Raw genomic sequence first — 17304 nt, forward strand, 5'->3', positions numbered from 1 at the left:
AAGTCTCACATGGAGGAAACATATCTGGACCAAGAGAAAGCAACTAGGTCTCCAATTCAGAAATATGTATTGGTTAATGGGCCGTTCATTCAAGACTATCTCTGGATAATAAATTGCTGCTCTATAAGGCAATACTTATGCCAATCTGGACATATGGGTTGGAACTATGGGGAACAGCCAGTCACTCCAACATCGAAATCATCCAACGCTTCCAATCAGAAACCCTCAGAACCATCACTAATGCACTTTGGTACATCAACAATAGAATTATTCATCGAGACCTTAAAACTGATACGGTACAATAAGTCATCACAAAACGTAGCGCTGCTTACATTGCCAAGTTGGAGGATCATGAAAACCAGTTTGCACTTAACCTCCTACACAATTCTCAAGAACAGCGTAGGTTAAAGAGGTTCAAACCATTGGACTTACCATTTAGAGTAAACTTTTAAACTAATGAGTTAGTAGTTATGAAATGTAATTATTTTGTACAGAACTTTATAAAAATTGTACTTTGATTTTGCCAGTGGGTAAAATCTTTCTTGTCCTTAGTCAATGTAATTACTTTTGTTTATTGTTGACACTCAACAGATTGCAAAATAAATTTAAATAAAAAAAAAAATTAAATTTCGTCTTTGTCGGAAAGCTATTTATCACCAGCATTTTTGTCTATATCTTACCTGTTTAGAATGTCCGACTACGAAAACTTCCCATTAATGTTGTCGGACAGAACTTCCAATTGCTTTTTTAACCTTTTATTAAACTCTCATGCAAAAATCAGACTGCTATTCATAACCAACATAATTCCTGTGATGTGACATGCTCTACGTGTCGGACTCGTTAAAATGCCCAACATTTTTGTCGGACAAACATTTTCGCATATATTACATAACGTTGGCTATCGAATAAACTTAAAAACAACTTGCTATTTTTCACAATCATAAACTTGTCAGAACGACACGTTTATCATGCTCCACAGTTAAAACTTCCCCTGTTCCAGAGTTCCCGTGCATCAAAGTTTGTCCGACTAGACATCGTTAAGCTATTAACAAATTTTCAGCTTGCTATTAATCAACTTTTCTTTCTTACGCGGGATCCAGGTCTATTACTACTTCTCAAACATTTTTATTAAAACAGTGCCAAAAATTAAAATAATAAAAGAATAAAACACACACAAACACATTAAAAATGCCACAAATGATTTCTGAACATTAATTGTCGGAAAATTTTTTAACTAAATACGTATTTTCTGAAAATAAAATTATATAATAAATATACTTACAATCATAAAATGTATAAAAAAATAAAAAAATAAAAGCTTTTATTGGGATTCGAACCAGCTATCAGCGCGGTTGGTATATTGGGGTTCATTCGCCTTAAACGCTTCGCCACGGGGGCAATGTGTCATTATGTGCGAAGATCGACTAACTAAACGGATTAAGCTTTTGACATTTTTGAATTAAATTAAATTATTTTGATTTTGAATTGAAATAATTTAGAATTAAAAAAATACAACAAAATATAGAGTAAAAAAACAATATATTAGGTGAACATTGATAGAAATTTTGATGGTAATCAAATTATGTAAATAAAAGTATTACATACTATGTATTTTGGTAGGTTCAAATAGGTAGGTACCTATGATACATTTATAATTATTACGTACCTGTTGCTTTTAAAAACTATTTAAATGTCACTACAATTATAAACTTTTTTGTTTCTGTCCTCACAACAATAAAACTAATATATTATACATTTGTTTACCTTCATATTGAACAATTATTTATTATTGATAGATCATTTCAAAACCCAATCAGAGCCCGTATAACGACTAATACCATACTGTCGGTGTGCGCATGCGCGCAGATCAATATAAATTCACCCTCAATCTCAATCGCGCCTAAAGAAGTATAACTTCAAAAACTGAATACCTAACAACGGAGAATACAAAAATACAACGGAAAATACGTAACAACAGCTAGAAATAGACCAAGATCGACAAATCAAAGGAACAGACAAGTACGTGTATTTAGGTTTCATAATATTAAACAAAGGAACAACTGAGGAAGACATAAAAAATAGACTAGGACAAAAGACTGCATATGAAAATTGAACCTGGTGCTGTGGGATAAGAACACCAGTATAAAAACAAAAAGAATAATATATAACACCATAACAAGAAGTATTCTGACTTACGGGTATGAAAATTGGATAAAAAATAAGAACAACAGAAATGAAATTCCTAAGGAGAACCTGCGGAGTACCAAGAAGAGATAAAATAAATAACATAGAGATTAAGAAAAGAATGGGAATCAACTTAGATATAATAGACTAAATAGAACAGAACATTAACCTGCTACGGACATGTCACGAGAGCAGACACAAATCATTGGATAAACAGAATAGCAGAGAGGACCCCGATAGGAAGAAGGCAGAGAGGCAGACCCTGTAAGTTTTTCAGAAATGAAGTGCCAATAGACGAAGCAACGGAGAGAAGAAATAATGTGCAGGAAGGGGAATGACAAAACATAAAAACAATGGAGAGAACGGTTGAGGAAAGGAATGCAACAGGAAACAACTGTGGAAATCTTTAGTATATTATTAATCTTTAGTTATATAATATAGAAATATAGTTTTTATGTAGGCTAGTGCACTTGTGAATGTTAACTTCAATAAGGTTTGTGTTTTTTAAACCACCGTTTCTTAATAGGTATAAATATTTATCAGTGGCGTGCGGTGACATTTTCGGAAGAGGAAGCGATTCAATAAGGGTTAAACAAATATTTTCTTACGAGGGTCGAGATCAAAATATATACCTACTTAATAGGTATACAGTGATGAGCGCGCTAATAACCGCCAAAATAGCACAAAAGATGGAAAACGTATTAAGTATACCTAATGTATTACCTGTTAACTTATATCGACTAAAAACAAGAACTACAAAAAATTAGGTATAGTGTTTAACCCAGTCTGAGAGACATGCACACGCCTTGAGAATGAGATTCGGGTGATACAAATTCATTGGGACAAGGAGGATTTACTCTCATAATCGGGCGTCACTCCATCCCGCCCCAATGCTTCATACTATCCACTTCCCCTCCGATAGCACTCTGATGCGCTATAGGGCTCTCTATCAGCAAAGTGCTTATTATGTGGGAGTCCTGGATACAAGGACTCACAAACGAAATCCTACCCCGATCAATGCAGGTTAGTGACTCTAGTGACTTAGTATATTGTATATCTAGTGACTTATCATCAATCTGTACTGCTTGCTCAGGCTCGAGTCTATGCTCCAGGCTTGGTTTCTTTACATTTAAAAAGTATAGTTCCATTCAAAATTGTTTTTATATTCCGATTTCGAATCATCTTCCACAATATACAACTTTCAACAATATGACACTTATTTACTTATACTTGAGTCCTATCCTCCTATTAACCAATGCAAATTTTTTGTCGATAACATCGTCGTAAAATTTTGAATTTTCTGATAATTGTTTAATGCATGCACTCTTTTTCAATGCATAATAGGGCTAACTTGGAAAGTCTGTCTTCGCTTGTCAAATTTATTGTAAAACTTTTAAAACTTCGTTCAACTGATGCACTTGTAGTTGCACTTGTAGATAGTTAGTACCTACTAATTCACACAACTTGACCACTTCACACAGAGACTTATTTAAACCAGTAGTATTCAAAAAATTCAACCGATTCCTAAGTATTTCTTTATCACTAATTTCAGGTGTTTTATAAAAATGACATTTAACTGAGAATGCAGAACTGGAATATAAAAAAAAATCATAATTTAATCGTACTGAATTAAATACCTCTGTGGGAGATTTTGATAAATTATAATTAGACATATTTATTAGGCACAATGAGCCGTTTATATGGCAGAATACTGAAAAACATTACTTGCGAAGAATATCAACCCTATGAATCCGAAGAACAGTGTGGTTTCAGGGCCGGCCGATCTACGATTGATAATATATTCTGTCTAACACAGGTTATGGAAAAAAGACTAGAACGTGGACAAGACACACATATACTTTTTGTCGACCTAACGAAAGCATATGACACAGTGCCCGTGAAAAAATTGTGGAAGGTTTTGGACAATACACACATATCTGCAACTGTCATCAAAGCCATACAATGCCTCTATAAAGATTCTATGTCAAGGGTAAAGAGAGGTAACCATCTGTCATCTAGCTTCCAAGTAACAAAAGGCCTTAAACAAGGGTGCTGCTTATCTCCCATTCTTTTCAATATATATACCGACGGTGCTCTCAGACTTTGGAAGCAGAAATGCAGTGGTATGGGTATACCAATCGGAGACATAACATTATACACTTTGAATTACGCAGACGACCAGGTGGTAGTTGCCCAAGATAAGGAAGACTTAGAATATATGACCAGAAAATTGATGGAAGAATACAGGAAATGGGGTTTAGAGGTAAACATAAGGAAAACATAATATCTACACATCGGTAACCAAATACAACAGGAGGACCTAGATCTTGACGGAAGTGACTACATCAGGGGTTGTACAAAGTATATATATCTGGGGATTAAATTAACAAATAGTGGAAGAACGGAACCCAGTATAGATGATAGAGTGACGAAGGCTAGAAAGGTTACTAGAGCCCTAAACCCTGTCTTATGGCAACATAACATAAATTTAAATACAAAAATGAGGATGTACGACGCTATTCTGAAACCAATTTTAACGTATGGCTCCGAAGTGTGGCAAATGACAAAAAAATCCGAAAATAAGCTGCTTACTACTGAAATGGATTTTTTTAGAAGATATGCCAGAATATCGAGATGGGACCATGTTCGAAATGAACAGATCAGAGAAAAAGTAGGTAAGCAGAAAACAATAGTGGACGAGGTACAACGAAACCAACTTACTTGGTATGGACACGTCCAACGAATGGGAGATGAAAAATTACCAAAAATTACAATGAGATGGATACCGCCAGAAAAACGGAAAAGAGGAAGGCCACCGACCTCCTGGAAACAAGGAATTACAAAAGCCATGTCAGAAAGAAATCTTCAAGAAAATGACTGGCTAGATCGACAGGCTTGGCGATTGGGTACCGGAAGGCGTAGAACGCTATAGAACCGGTTATGTATATATATAATTAGACATATTAAAATTACATAACTCTACATATTTTATTTCTTTAAAATTTTCAAAGTGATAATTCATTTGTTGTAGAATATTATCAAAAGTTTCGATGTTAAATCGTCGATAGGTCTCTCTTTCGCCGACATTATCAATCATCATTATTTTTCTTTTAGGTTCGAAGCCCATATTTTCAGCTTTATCCCAAATATTTTTAAACAGCTCATTTTTTAATCATCATAAATCATCAAATTGTCTTATACAAAATGCAATGTCACTTGACTTCTTCTGTAAAATGTCGTACGTACTATAAAATATCAGTAAAAGGAAAAATCTCAAAATGTCAAATAAAATATTAGTAAAAATATTAAGCAAAAAAAAATTAAATCGAAATTTTCTTTAAGCCATTGTACCCAAATACCTACCCCTTATAGCAGCAGTAACATTCTTTGCATTTGCATCTCGTTTTCGGAATCGGAAGGCGCTCGGACGCGACGATCGCTTCCAGGGGTATCAAAATTCGCGTGAAAGGAACATGACTAGTGGGTGAGGGTATTAAAACCTGACCAATTTTTGGACGGGACAAATGCATGACAAGCAGCGATTTTGAGATGCGCTTCCGTCAGGAGCTGACTGAATCGTTGAATTGTGTGCATATTTGAGCCCGCTCGTATGCGATCAATTTTTAATAATGTTTCAATGCCTATTGCCTACATAATATGTAGATTACTTAGATTAGGGAAACATTGTTGATAATTAAATACTAATTATTAATATATGTATTTTCTTATATGGAAGTATTATAGAAAAGCGGTGCTTCCCCCGCTTCCATGGACCGCACGCCTCTGATATTTATCAAGTACAAACTGGATCCTCATCCTATTTTTTAAGGTATGTTGTCCCAAGGAACCAATAATCATAACAGAATTATCAGTCCGGACGTCCGACAATGATGAAAGTCCGACTGAAACTATAACTGATATTACTAAACATAAAAACTATGGACTATTGCCAACTGATTGTGGTTTTGTGAAAGATTCTTCCTACGTATTCGACATAAGAGTCGTAAATGGAGAAGATGCAGGTCTTTATGAATATCCCTGGATGAGTCTACTGAGTTTTAGAGTACCTGGTAAGATATTAAGATAGTTTGAGCATATTAAGATACCTTGAGTTAAGTTTATGAAATACATACACATAACCAAACTTATATAGAATGATCTGATATTTCTTATTATTTCGTGCGAATTTAAAAAAACGAGCACACTAAGTCAAACGATATTATTTTTTTAAAGCAATTTAATAACAAATACATGATGGTAGGGGAGCCCAAGCGGGGATTTTTGCAGTAACTCGAGCGCGTCAGATTATTATATGGGGAGAAACCTGGTACCCTGTAGATGTACCTCTACCATATTATATTGTCTCTAAACACAAGGGAATTCTTTAAGGAGGTCCGAAAGAGAAAATGTATCCTTAGAAAAACTCGAAAACGTCAGATTAAGATAAGGTAAGTTAAGTATATGCAAAACAGTGTACCTTTCAAAAATCTGACGATTCGGGCAAAGCATAAGGAAATGGGTAAGTCACAAAGTTTCACAAGAAGAAAGCGAATATTTCGCGAAATGAACAATAGATCTAAAAACTAAAAAGTACGTGCTCAATATTTGTCAAAAATCTGTCGAATGATACCATACACGACTCCCCACGGAGAGGGGTGTGGGGTAAATTTTAATTTTTAAATACGAATCCCGCAATATTCCGCGAAATGAACATCAGATCGAAAAACTGAAAAATACACTTATTCAATATGTTTGAAAAATCTATCGAATGGCACCAAACACGACCCACCACGGAGGTGGGGTGGGGGGTTACTTTAGAATTTTAAATAGGAGCCCCCATTTTTTATTGCAGATTCGGATTCCTTACGTAAAAATAAGTCACTTTTATTTGAAACATTTTTTCGAATTATGCATAAATAACGCTATAATCGGAAAAAACGATTGTTGGAAATGGAAAATTAAATTAAAAATGGAAAGTCCCCACTAAAATGGAAAACTTTACTTAACTTTTTTTGGTTTAAGAACCTACTCTTCACTACCCAATAGGTCTTCAAAGCGCTCGAGTGACTGCACATTTACCATACTTTCCTCCCCTACGATAACAATTAAATAAAACAGTAAAGTTTTTAACGAACAAATTGAAATTAGTTGTTTTAAAAGTCAATAGCATACAAAATTTCAATGTAAAACGAATGTTTAAATTGTTTTTATTTTTTTTTTTGTTTTTTTTTTTTGGTAGTCACTGTTATCACCTCTAGTCCTTATGCAAGCTTCAGTTTGCGTGGGCACTCTCCTAATTAAATTATTAACATTTTGGAACTTTACCACGCTGAGCAGATGGGACGTGAATTATAAATTGTAAAATTCCCTCATCTTCCTTAGTCTCAGCATCCGTATGGCTTGCAAATTGCAGAAGCCTCAGAGGTGTAACCAGAAAAGGTTCCCATTGTTTTCAGTCTGGTGGGATGTAGAATAACATTATGTTGTTTTATATGCCATTAGAGTGAAAACTTAGTCTTTTGCTAGCAGTTGCCTCTAGGGCATCTATGCCATTTCGTTCGTTGCAATCCGGGACTGCACGCCGGGGTTTGTTTTAGTTGGATCAGAGAGAGCAGCATACGTGCCTCCTGATGAGAGACTAATAAGTTTCGAAACCGGTAGAGGTGCTTGCTGCACTCTCTGATTGGACTAAGATATGGTGCGGCTGTATTTTCGTTTTGCAACGAAATTAAAAATGGTTATTCATTTTTGATTTACATGTTTACTCTGATTGGAGTACGAAGGGAACCATTCTCGTTGGAACTTTACCGCGCTGAGCAAATGGGACCTGAATTATAAATTGCAAAATTCCCTCATCTTCCGTAGTCTCAGCATCCGTATGGCTTGCAAATTGTAGAAGCCTCGGAGGTGAAACCAGAGAAGGTTCCCATTGTTTTCAGACTGGTGGGATGTTTCGAAACCAGTAGAGGTGCATGCTGCACTTCTGATTGGACTAAGATACGGTGCGGCTGTATTTTCGTTTTGCAACGAAATTGAAAATGGCTATTCATTTTTGAATTATTAACATTTTGTTGTGGTGGGCTTCTTCATTCTTCAAGAGCAGCTTATATTAGCCGTGCGATGTTTTGTGGATTTTTCCGGCGAGCTCTAATTTTTCTTTTAAGCATATCCCACAAATACTCTATAGGGTTAAGCTCGGGTGAGCAAGCAGGCCACTGCAAACAAGGGACACCTTATGCTTCAATGATGTCTCTAGTCACTCTAATGGTATGTGGAGGTCCATTATCATGCATGAAAATTAAATTTTCTCCTGTTGCAACTCTCCAGAATCTAACTACAGGTTGTCAACATACCTGTGAGCAGTAAAAGTTGATTGTATGAAAATTAAAGGAGTTTTTTTACGGATCACAATTCCTCTCCAGAACATTACACTTCTCCTTGTATATTTGTGAACAGATCGGACAGTTTTCGTTCTTGATTGTCTTCCTCGACCTCTAAGTACACGATTTCGTGGGTCATCTGATTTTATATAAATCCTAACTTTTTCTGAAAATAGCACATTTTTTCAATTCCCAATGTATCAGTTTTGGTGGTGAAGACACCAATTTAGGCGATCAATCTTGTGCTGCCTGGATAACTGGGGAACCCATAACTGTCTCCTGCTGTCAGTGGCGTAGCGTGAGTGTCGGCCGCCCGGGGCGGAAGACAATTTTGCCGCCCTCTTATTTAGGTATTTTAATTTATTGTGTACTATACATACATTAATTATAGAGAACTTTTCGGCGAAAACAGTCATCAATATTTTGCATTATACAGGTTGGATTTTAAATAAAAAAGTTTGTCTAAGTTTTACAATCACGTTTATTAACACAATTCTTTTACTTTAACCAATTAGATACATTGATATAACTTAGGTACCTATCACTTAAGATTAGGTACACCTTAACGATCGACAAGATTAAATAAAATCAATTTTTAATTAGAACTAGAACGATACTATGATGTTATATTTTTATCTTTATTGAAAAATAATACGAATATTTGTTAGAATTAAAAACAAAACTTCCGTCTTCAATTAAAAATTTATACGTCTACTTTTTTAAGAGCAAAGTCTTTTATTGCACCGTCAATGTCTATCGCATCACACACCTCTTGCTTAATAGACAAAATAGCCAAATTAGTTAGTCTTCATTGTCGCTTTTAAATAATTTTTAATCAATTTCAATTTTGAAAACCTCCTCTCACAGCTGGAATTGCTTATAGCAACTGTGAAAAATATTCGGAATATTATTAAAACATTGGGCAGAGTATCTTCCAGCTTGGATTTAACAATAAATTTAAATAATTCAAGTGAGTCTCTATTAATCAATTTCGTTGCCTGTAGCAGTAACGAAAGTCCGCAGTCAAAAGTTTTTATAGCTTGAAACCCTGCTCGTCAATTTCTTCAGATGCGTAGTCTATATTTCTACATTCAGTGTTGTCTGGATCTAATAATATAGCCAGTGTTAGATAAACAAACTTATCCGTTAAATTATGTAGCTGTTGAAAATGCTCACGAAATTCTACAATAACTCTATCTAACGAAAAAAAAAAAAAAGATTTCGTCTCAACTCATTTTCACAAGACAAGTTAGTACCTCTAGTTCCGTCATCAAATATATGCTTTCTTGTTATACGCCTCCGAGGTTTTATGGAAATTCCAAGTTCTTCACACATATTTTTGCATATCCTACAGCGCCATTTGTCCATTCCTCTCTTTTCTCTGTCAAGATCATCTGCAAAGCATTTACTTTCTGAGCGCACAATCTTATGTCAAGTCCCCTTGTTTGAAAATATTTTTGTGCATCAATCACTTCATGTAGCACCGGTTGCCATAGGCCCAAAAACCAAAGAAAGGAAAATGATTGCATCGAAACTAGTAAAGCACCTGCATCTGTCCTAGTGTTTAAGCTTTCACCTGCCTCTGTAAGTTTTTCCAAAGTGACGAGAATGTTTTTGTAATGATCCCATGTCACATTTACGGCATCGCCTCTTGCACTCCACCGCGTGTCTTGAATCCTTCTTTTGCCTGTAGCTGCTATCAGAATTGCCCAAAGATGTGTCGATGAGAAAAAAAAAAGAATAGCAACGTTCGTATTGCCGAAAAAAGTTGTGCTGATTGTTAGTCATAAACGGCGAATTCCTACAAGTCAGTATAGACGTTGTTGCCAATCGCTACAAAATATCATTCATATAAAGGGAATTCCCCGAATTCGTCACAAAATAAGTAATGAAAAATTCCGTGCTCCTTTCAATCGGTCCGAATTTGTAGTTGCGATAAAAATATAAAATAGTTCAAATATTTACAAAATATATTTATTATTTATTGTTAAATTTTGCCGCCCCCTAAAAAGTGCCGCCTCCACTACGCTACGCCACTGCCTGCTGTATACTTCTTGGCACGAGCTCTTCTTATTATCGTTTCAACTAAAACAGTTACACCTGTAGCTTCCAAAAGCTGCCTTTGGAGCTGCAGGTGAGAAATAATTAAGGGTCTTCCAGCTGATTGGACAATTAAACGATCGTTGCGAGCCGTTATTACTATTTGGTGACTTTCCCTTGCTTTATTTTTGAGCTCTCTTAGGTCCTGTTACCTAGCATAGGTTTTGAACAGAACGTCCTGTGCTCTATGCTATGTCTCTCTGACAACATTACTTTCTCCACAAGACTAATAATCTTTCCCCGTTGTATGTTCTATAACCCCACATGAGGCATATTTTCGTTTTTGGACGCAAAAGTTAGTTTATTTATTTTCGTTAAATTAGCAACTCAAGCAAATAACCTATACCGTACCGAGCTGGACTATCTGATTGTCTTATCGATTTGTTTATTTTCAATGAAAACCTTTATTCTTCGCAGCAATAACAAGTTTTTTCAAAAGAAATAAATATTGATTTGAAATACATGGTGATTCCATATAAGTTTGGGTGTGTGTAGTTCATATGTGACGATTTAATACGACTAAATATCTATATTCTTTTTACATCTAACGAGTCATCAAATGTTATAAAGTTAAAGAACGTGCTACGACTTAATTATGTTCTCTATTTCTTATTCTTCCTGTAACTGGTCTTATATTGGCCAAACTTCACTATGTTTCAAATCTAGGAATATCCTTCATAACTATGATTGTTATGTCTTAATCCAGATAGCTCTTCACTTGAAATACATGTCCAGAGTAGTGATGTTGAAAAAGTAACTATTCGTTACAAAGTACTCGTTACTTACGAATACCGAAAGTAACGATTACTATACACAGAGGCAAATCGTTACTTTGATTACACTTCGATATCGGAATCGGACCGGTATTCCACGAGTGTTCGGTATCAGTACAGTAACTAAAATTTTATCTATGAAGGGCGAAGGCTATGAAGAGTTTTACAGGATTTTTACAGGGCGCTGAGAAGTGGCTGAAACAGAGGGAGGTATATCATTTAACAAGCTTGCATCCAGAAACAGATGTCTATACGATTTGTCGAGGTAGATAATTCACAGGAATTTACAGATGTTCTTTCCTTTGAAAATAAAAATGCAACACATTAGATTTTAATCATAAATACACACTATTCTTGTCAGGCGTAGAAATAAATAGCTTATATTGACCGGAAAAACTGTAGAAATGTTAATATTGTTAATATGTTAATATGTTTATATGTTAATATGGCATTGTTTTTATTACCCCAGGACATTCTACACTAAAAACACAGAAATAAATCTATTTTTAAATATAGTAGATACATAGAGACTTGCAACTTTTTGCATTGTATTTAGGATTAGGCTGACGTCTGGAAAAAAGTTTACAATAGGACAATGGGTGGAAATGCATTATTATATTTTAAAGTGTATAAAACGCATCGAAAAAATGGTAAACATGTTAAAATCAGTATATTAAGGCAGATAATCAGACAGATTTTCTTATTTCGGGGTATTTGGCTCTCGAAACTGTAGATGGCGTACCTTAGCAGTAACACTGGGCAGCAAGTGCTTCGGAGGTTGGTTCTGATTGCGTAGTCGTATTCAGTGATCCCAAAAACCCCCGAATAACAAAATCTGACCCTTAATATGCTGATTTTGACATGTTTATGTACTTTTTGATGCATTTTATACTGCAATTATGCTTTTTCTCCCATTTTTCTGTTCAAAACTTTTTCCTGTTTCACTATTTCCCTAAAAATCATTTATTTTTTTCCTAAATGACTTGGTCTATGTGCATTTTATTGTTATGATCCAAAAATCTAAAATAATATCTGCCAAAAAAATTAGTAGAATTTATAAAAAATTCATTTTTAATTATTAATTAGTCTGGACAAAATTATGTCGGGCACCCCTTGTTTTTAATAATTTTTAACATAATAGATTACATATCATTTAATTTCTATCCATTAAATAGATCGGTGAAGGTCGTTGTTATATCGGATCTTATACAAATACAAAAGTAATCATAGTAACCAAAGTATCCTACTAACACTAATACAAAATATGTACTGAGAAATGCGATTCTCGATATGATTACCGGTACTCAAATTCAAAAGTAACAAAAGTAATCAAAGTAATCAAAGTAATCAAAGTAACGAATACTGTAAATGATTACTTTATACAAAAGTAACGATTTGTAACGGATACTAAAAAGTAACTATAATCAACATCACTAGTCCAGAGGCACTCACAGGACACTTCATGGAATAACAATATCTAACTTTCTTCATCATGAGACTAACCAATTCAAGAGGAAGTTTTTGGATTTGTCTCGATATTGATTTAATGGATAAATGATAACTTTTGTGTAGTTATTAACCAATGAAAACCCATTTTTCCAGTTACCGATAAAAATGACCGAATTTATTACCGAAGTTCTTTATTCGGATTTCTTTAGTTCTTTGTTCTTGTTTTAATTCATCTAACAAGAACGTGTGTTTCATTTCTTATTGTAATCTTCGAATGCTTATTGTGTCTTGTTTGATATGTACTTCAGGTAAGTATTTTTCTTTTCCATTCAGTTTTCTTTCATCTCTATACAGAACCACGAAGTTTTTCGCTTTGGGAGAGACTTGCTTTTATTTATCTTTCTTTAGCCCAGAGCTTCTTTAGCTGATTCTAAAGTGTTTGATTTAATGAAATAAATGGCGACTCGATTCTAGTTTTCTGTTGACCTAGATATCAAAATATCAACAGGCACCGCTGGGAAATATTCCAAAAATGCGGTTCAGAGAAACTATATGAAACGAGTCTTTGTACTCTCATACAGAGTATGGCAACAGAAAACTAGAATCGAGTCGCCATTTATTTCACTTATTCCCCGTTAGAGGGCGTTCTAACCTTACTCCGGTATAAATAGTTTTATTGTATACCGAGAACTACGGAAGTTTTGATTTAAATTTGTCTTCTTGCATAGCCTCCTTGACAAAAGGTAGACCTAGAAATAGCGCTATCGGGGGATGGCAGGAGACAGATTTAAATCAAAACTAAACCGTCTATTTTTGTATTTGATTTAATTTTTGCTCAGATTTTGAATTTTTCTGCCAGTCTACTTTGATACAGTGGCAAATCTACGGGAGAAAGGGAAATCCCCCAAGAAGGTCCAAAGACATACAAAATGAACCCAATAAACCCGCTAAATAGTAGTCCAGTCGGGTTAGACGAATAACAGGCCTAACCTTGCATTAGGAGCTACCCCAAATTTTATTTTTCTAATCTTTAGGGAGGGTCAATATTAGTATAAATTTAAAATCTCGACTGAATTCCACCGTTGCGTTAGCCGCCATCTTGATTTTAAACGAGAACCGTTTTTGCTCAATATCTCCGCCATTTTCAATTTTTTGACAAAAAGTGTACAAACCGAAATTGTTGAAAATGCGATTTTATATAATTTCATTTATTATAATTTTTTCGTGCGGTCGCTATTTTCCGAGTTATGAGGGGAAAATAGTGAGAGTTGGAGCATAATTATTAAATTATCTCGTTTATTATTAGTTTTACAACAAATATGTACCCTTACAGAAATGAAGAGAATTAAATTCTACACAATTTTGGTCTCTTTCATTTTTTTGCTAAAATTAATATTTAAGGTAGTACGTATGCGGTAATGGCGCGAGAGTAAGACCGGATTGATTTTATAGCAATTGTTTTTGTTCAATATCTACGCCATTTTCAACTAAAATTGTTCAAAATATAATTTCCTACAATTTCTTTTTAACAATTTTTTTCATGCGGTTGATATTTTCCGAGTTAGATGGGAAAATAATAAAAAGTGGGGGGGGGGGGGGAGGGAGCATAATTATTGAATTGAATTTTGTTTCCGAGATGCCCCAAATTTTATAATTTTAACCTTTAGGAGAGATCAATAGTAGTGTAAATTTAAAATCTCGACTGAATTCCGCGGTTGCATTAGCCGCCATATTGATTTTAAATCAGAACTGTTGTTGCTTAATATCTCCGCCATTTGTAACTTTTCGACATAAATGGTGGAAAAGAAAATTGTTGGAAATGCAATTTCCTAAAATTTCTTTGGCACAATTTTTTTATACGATCAATATTCTCCGAGTTAAGGGGGAAAATATTGGAAGCGGAGGGGAAGCATAATTATTGAATTGTCTCATTTATTATTAACTTTACAACATAATTGTACATAAACAAAAATAAAGAGAATTATATTTTATACAATTTTTGAAACTTCCAATGAAACATCAACCAAACTAAATATATAAAAGGCATAAAAAGACATTATATGCATTAAGTTCACTTAATTTTATTAACTAGCGGGTTTTATTGGTTGAATTTGTCTGTCGATATTTTAAGTTTTATGTTTATGTTTTATGTTTTATGTCGTGATGTTTCAACAATTTTTTTTTAATTTTGGACCCTGTTGGGGGGAATTTTCCCATTTCCCCCCCCCTTGTAGACCCTCCACTGGTTCTCTCGAAAAATTGTAGTAAATCGTAATTGCAACAATTTCAGTTCTTACACTTTTTGTCGAAAAGTTGTAAATGGCGGTGATATTGAACAAAAACAATTGCTACAAAATCAATCAGGTCTTACGCTCGCACCTTTACCACATACGTACTACCTTAAATATTGATTTTATCAAAAAAATGTACGGCATCAAAATTGTACAAAATTTAATTCTCCTCATTTTTGTATAGATATATATTTGTTGTAAAACTAATAATAAACGAGATATTTCAATAATTCAATAATTATGCTACAACTGCCACAATTTTCCCCTCATAACTCGGAAAATATCGACCGCACGAAAAAAATTATAACATATGAAATTATAGAAAATCGCATTTTCAACAATTTTAGTTTCTACACTTTTTGTCAAAAAATTGAAAATGGCGGAGATATTGAGCAAAAACGGTTCTCGTTTAAAATCAAGATGACGGCTAACGCAACGGCGGAATTCAGTCAAGATTTTAAATTTATACTAATATTGACCCTCCCTAAAGATTAGAAAAATAAAATTTGGGGCAGCTCCTAATGCAAGGTCAAATGCTATCCCTACTGGGCTATAGGAAAATTGAAGGAACTTAATGTAGGTATATAAGACAATATTTATGTCTTATGTAGTTTGAGTTTATCTTTTTTATATCTTTTGGGTTTTCTTTCATTGGAAGTTCCCCCCTTACCGCCCCAAGGCAAGTCCCTTGCTCAAGGCAAATTTTTAGTTCCGCCAGTGCTTTGATACCTTTCAGTGCTTTGCAGAATTTATTTCTTGAAAAATTGAACATTCTTGTTTTCTTTACGGCCTTGCAATCTTCTGATTTGTTTCCTCTGCGAGTAGTGATTTGTTTCCTTCCTCCTCTGATTCGTGTTTTCCGAGTTTCATGATCACTGATCAGTACAGTGTTTGGTCTTTGTTAGTCGTGATCATAGACATAATATAATACCTATACTGCGCGCTGCCATCTAAAACTAAATGACGATTGCGACAGAGAAAACTGAGGCAATTAGGTGGGAAGCCTCTTTCTAATCGGAGGAGTTCATCAAATCGGCGACAATGGGAAAGTGAGGTGATCGATAAACCTAACGTCACTGGATAAACCCCATCGATTAGAAAGAGACTTCCCACCTAAGAGCCTCAGTTTTCTCTGTTACAATCGTCACTTAGTTTTAGATGACGGAGCGTAGTCTAGATATTATTATGTCTATTCTTCTTTTAGTAGCTATTCGTTTCGAATATTGGCGATCATTCTGGCTATAATTATTTTATTAACTGATGCTTTAAATAGATTAGTTGTTGTTGTGGAGAATCATTTCCTGCTCCCTATTCCTCGCTTTCCGAATACTTTACATTGAAGGATTACCTTCAGTAATCTGTATTTAGTGCCGTTTCTCATTATGTGTCCCAGGTATTCTAACTTTCTCCTTTTAATGGTATACATCACCTCTCTTTCTTTGCCCACTCTTCTAGACGGAGAGGCAGCGCTGAAAAATCTCTTTGAATTTACTAAAGCTGAATTTTTCACAGTTGATTACTGTGAGTGTGTAGAGAAACATACTGCGGTCGGTCAAGCGAAACGTAGAACAGGGGTTACTGAGAGGGTATCAAAGTTGCTTTCCTACGAAGGTAATTAAATCCATTTACTAAGGCTGAAAATCAGTACACACATTCTAAATTGAATATAAATAAAAGTTACTGTAGTCGGTCAGCTGTTTGACGGGACAGAGCCGGTCGGTCGGCCCCAATAGTCGATTGAGGAAATGAAGCGTTTTGGCTCGCAATTTTCTCGTCCAGCATGGATTTACTTGAAATTTTCACAAAAGGTAGGGAATAGTCCAAGGATCATTTTCTATATCATGCCGCTATCATACGCTTAAACCTTGGGGATGGTTGCCACCCCATCTCGGGGGTGGAAATGTTTTATTACATTTTAACAAAGTTATTCCATGGAAAAACTGATTCTCAGAAAAAAATGTTTTTTACATTTTCTTCGTAAAACTAACATTTTTCGAGTTATTCGCGCTTGAAAATAACAGTTTTTCGACGAAAAAATCGACTTTTTAGAGGGTTTTTTGAAAATACCTCGAAAAATATGCATTAAATCAAAAAAACTGTAGATATCAAAATTGTATCTTTTAGTAA

The 17304-nt window shown here is 34.7% G+C and overlaps 1 protein-coding gene across 2 annotated transcripts in view; it reads left to right on the plus strand.

Annotated features, from left to right (window-relative positions):
• The window catches only part of LOC114331651 (phenoloxidase-activating factor 3-like), a 42868-nt gene that overhangs the window by 16313 nt on the left and 9251 nt on the right, over nt 1–17304 (plus strand). For both annotated transcript variants that reach the window (XM_050654424.1, XM_028281280.2), the window contains exon 3: nt 6014–6254. In XM_050654424.1, the coding sequence (XP_050510381.1) occupies nt 6014–6254 (241 nt within the window). The remainder of the gene's footprint in view (nt 1–6013; nt 6255–17304) is intronic.

Source organism: Diabrotica virgifera, chromosome 6 (assembly GCF_917563875.1).
Source record: "Diabrotica virgifera virgifera chromosome 6, PGI_DIABVI_V3a".
NCBI classification, from domain to species: domain Eukaryota; kingdom Metazoa; phylum Arthropoda; class Insecta; order Coleoptera; family Chrysomelidae; genus Diabrotica; species Diabrotica virgifera.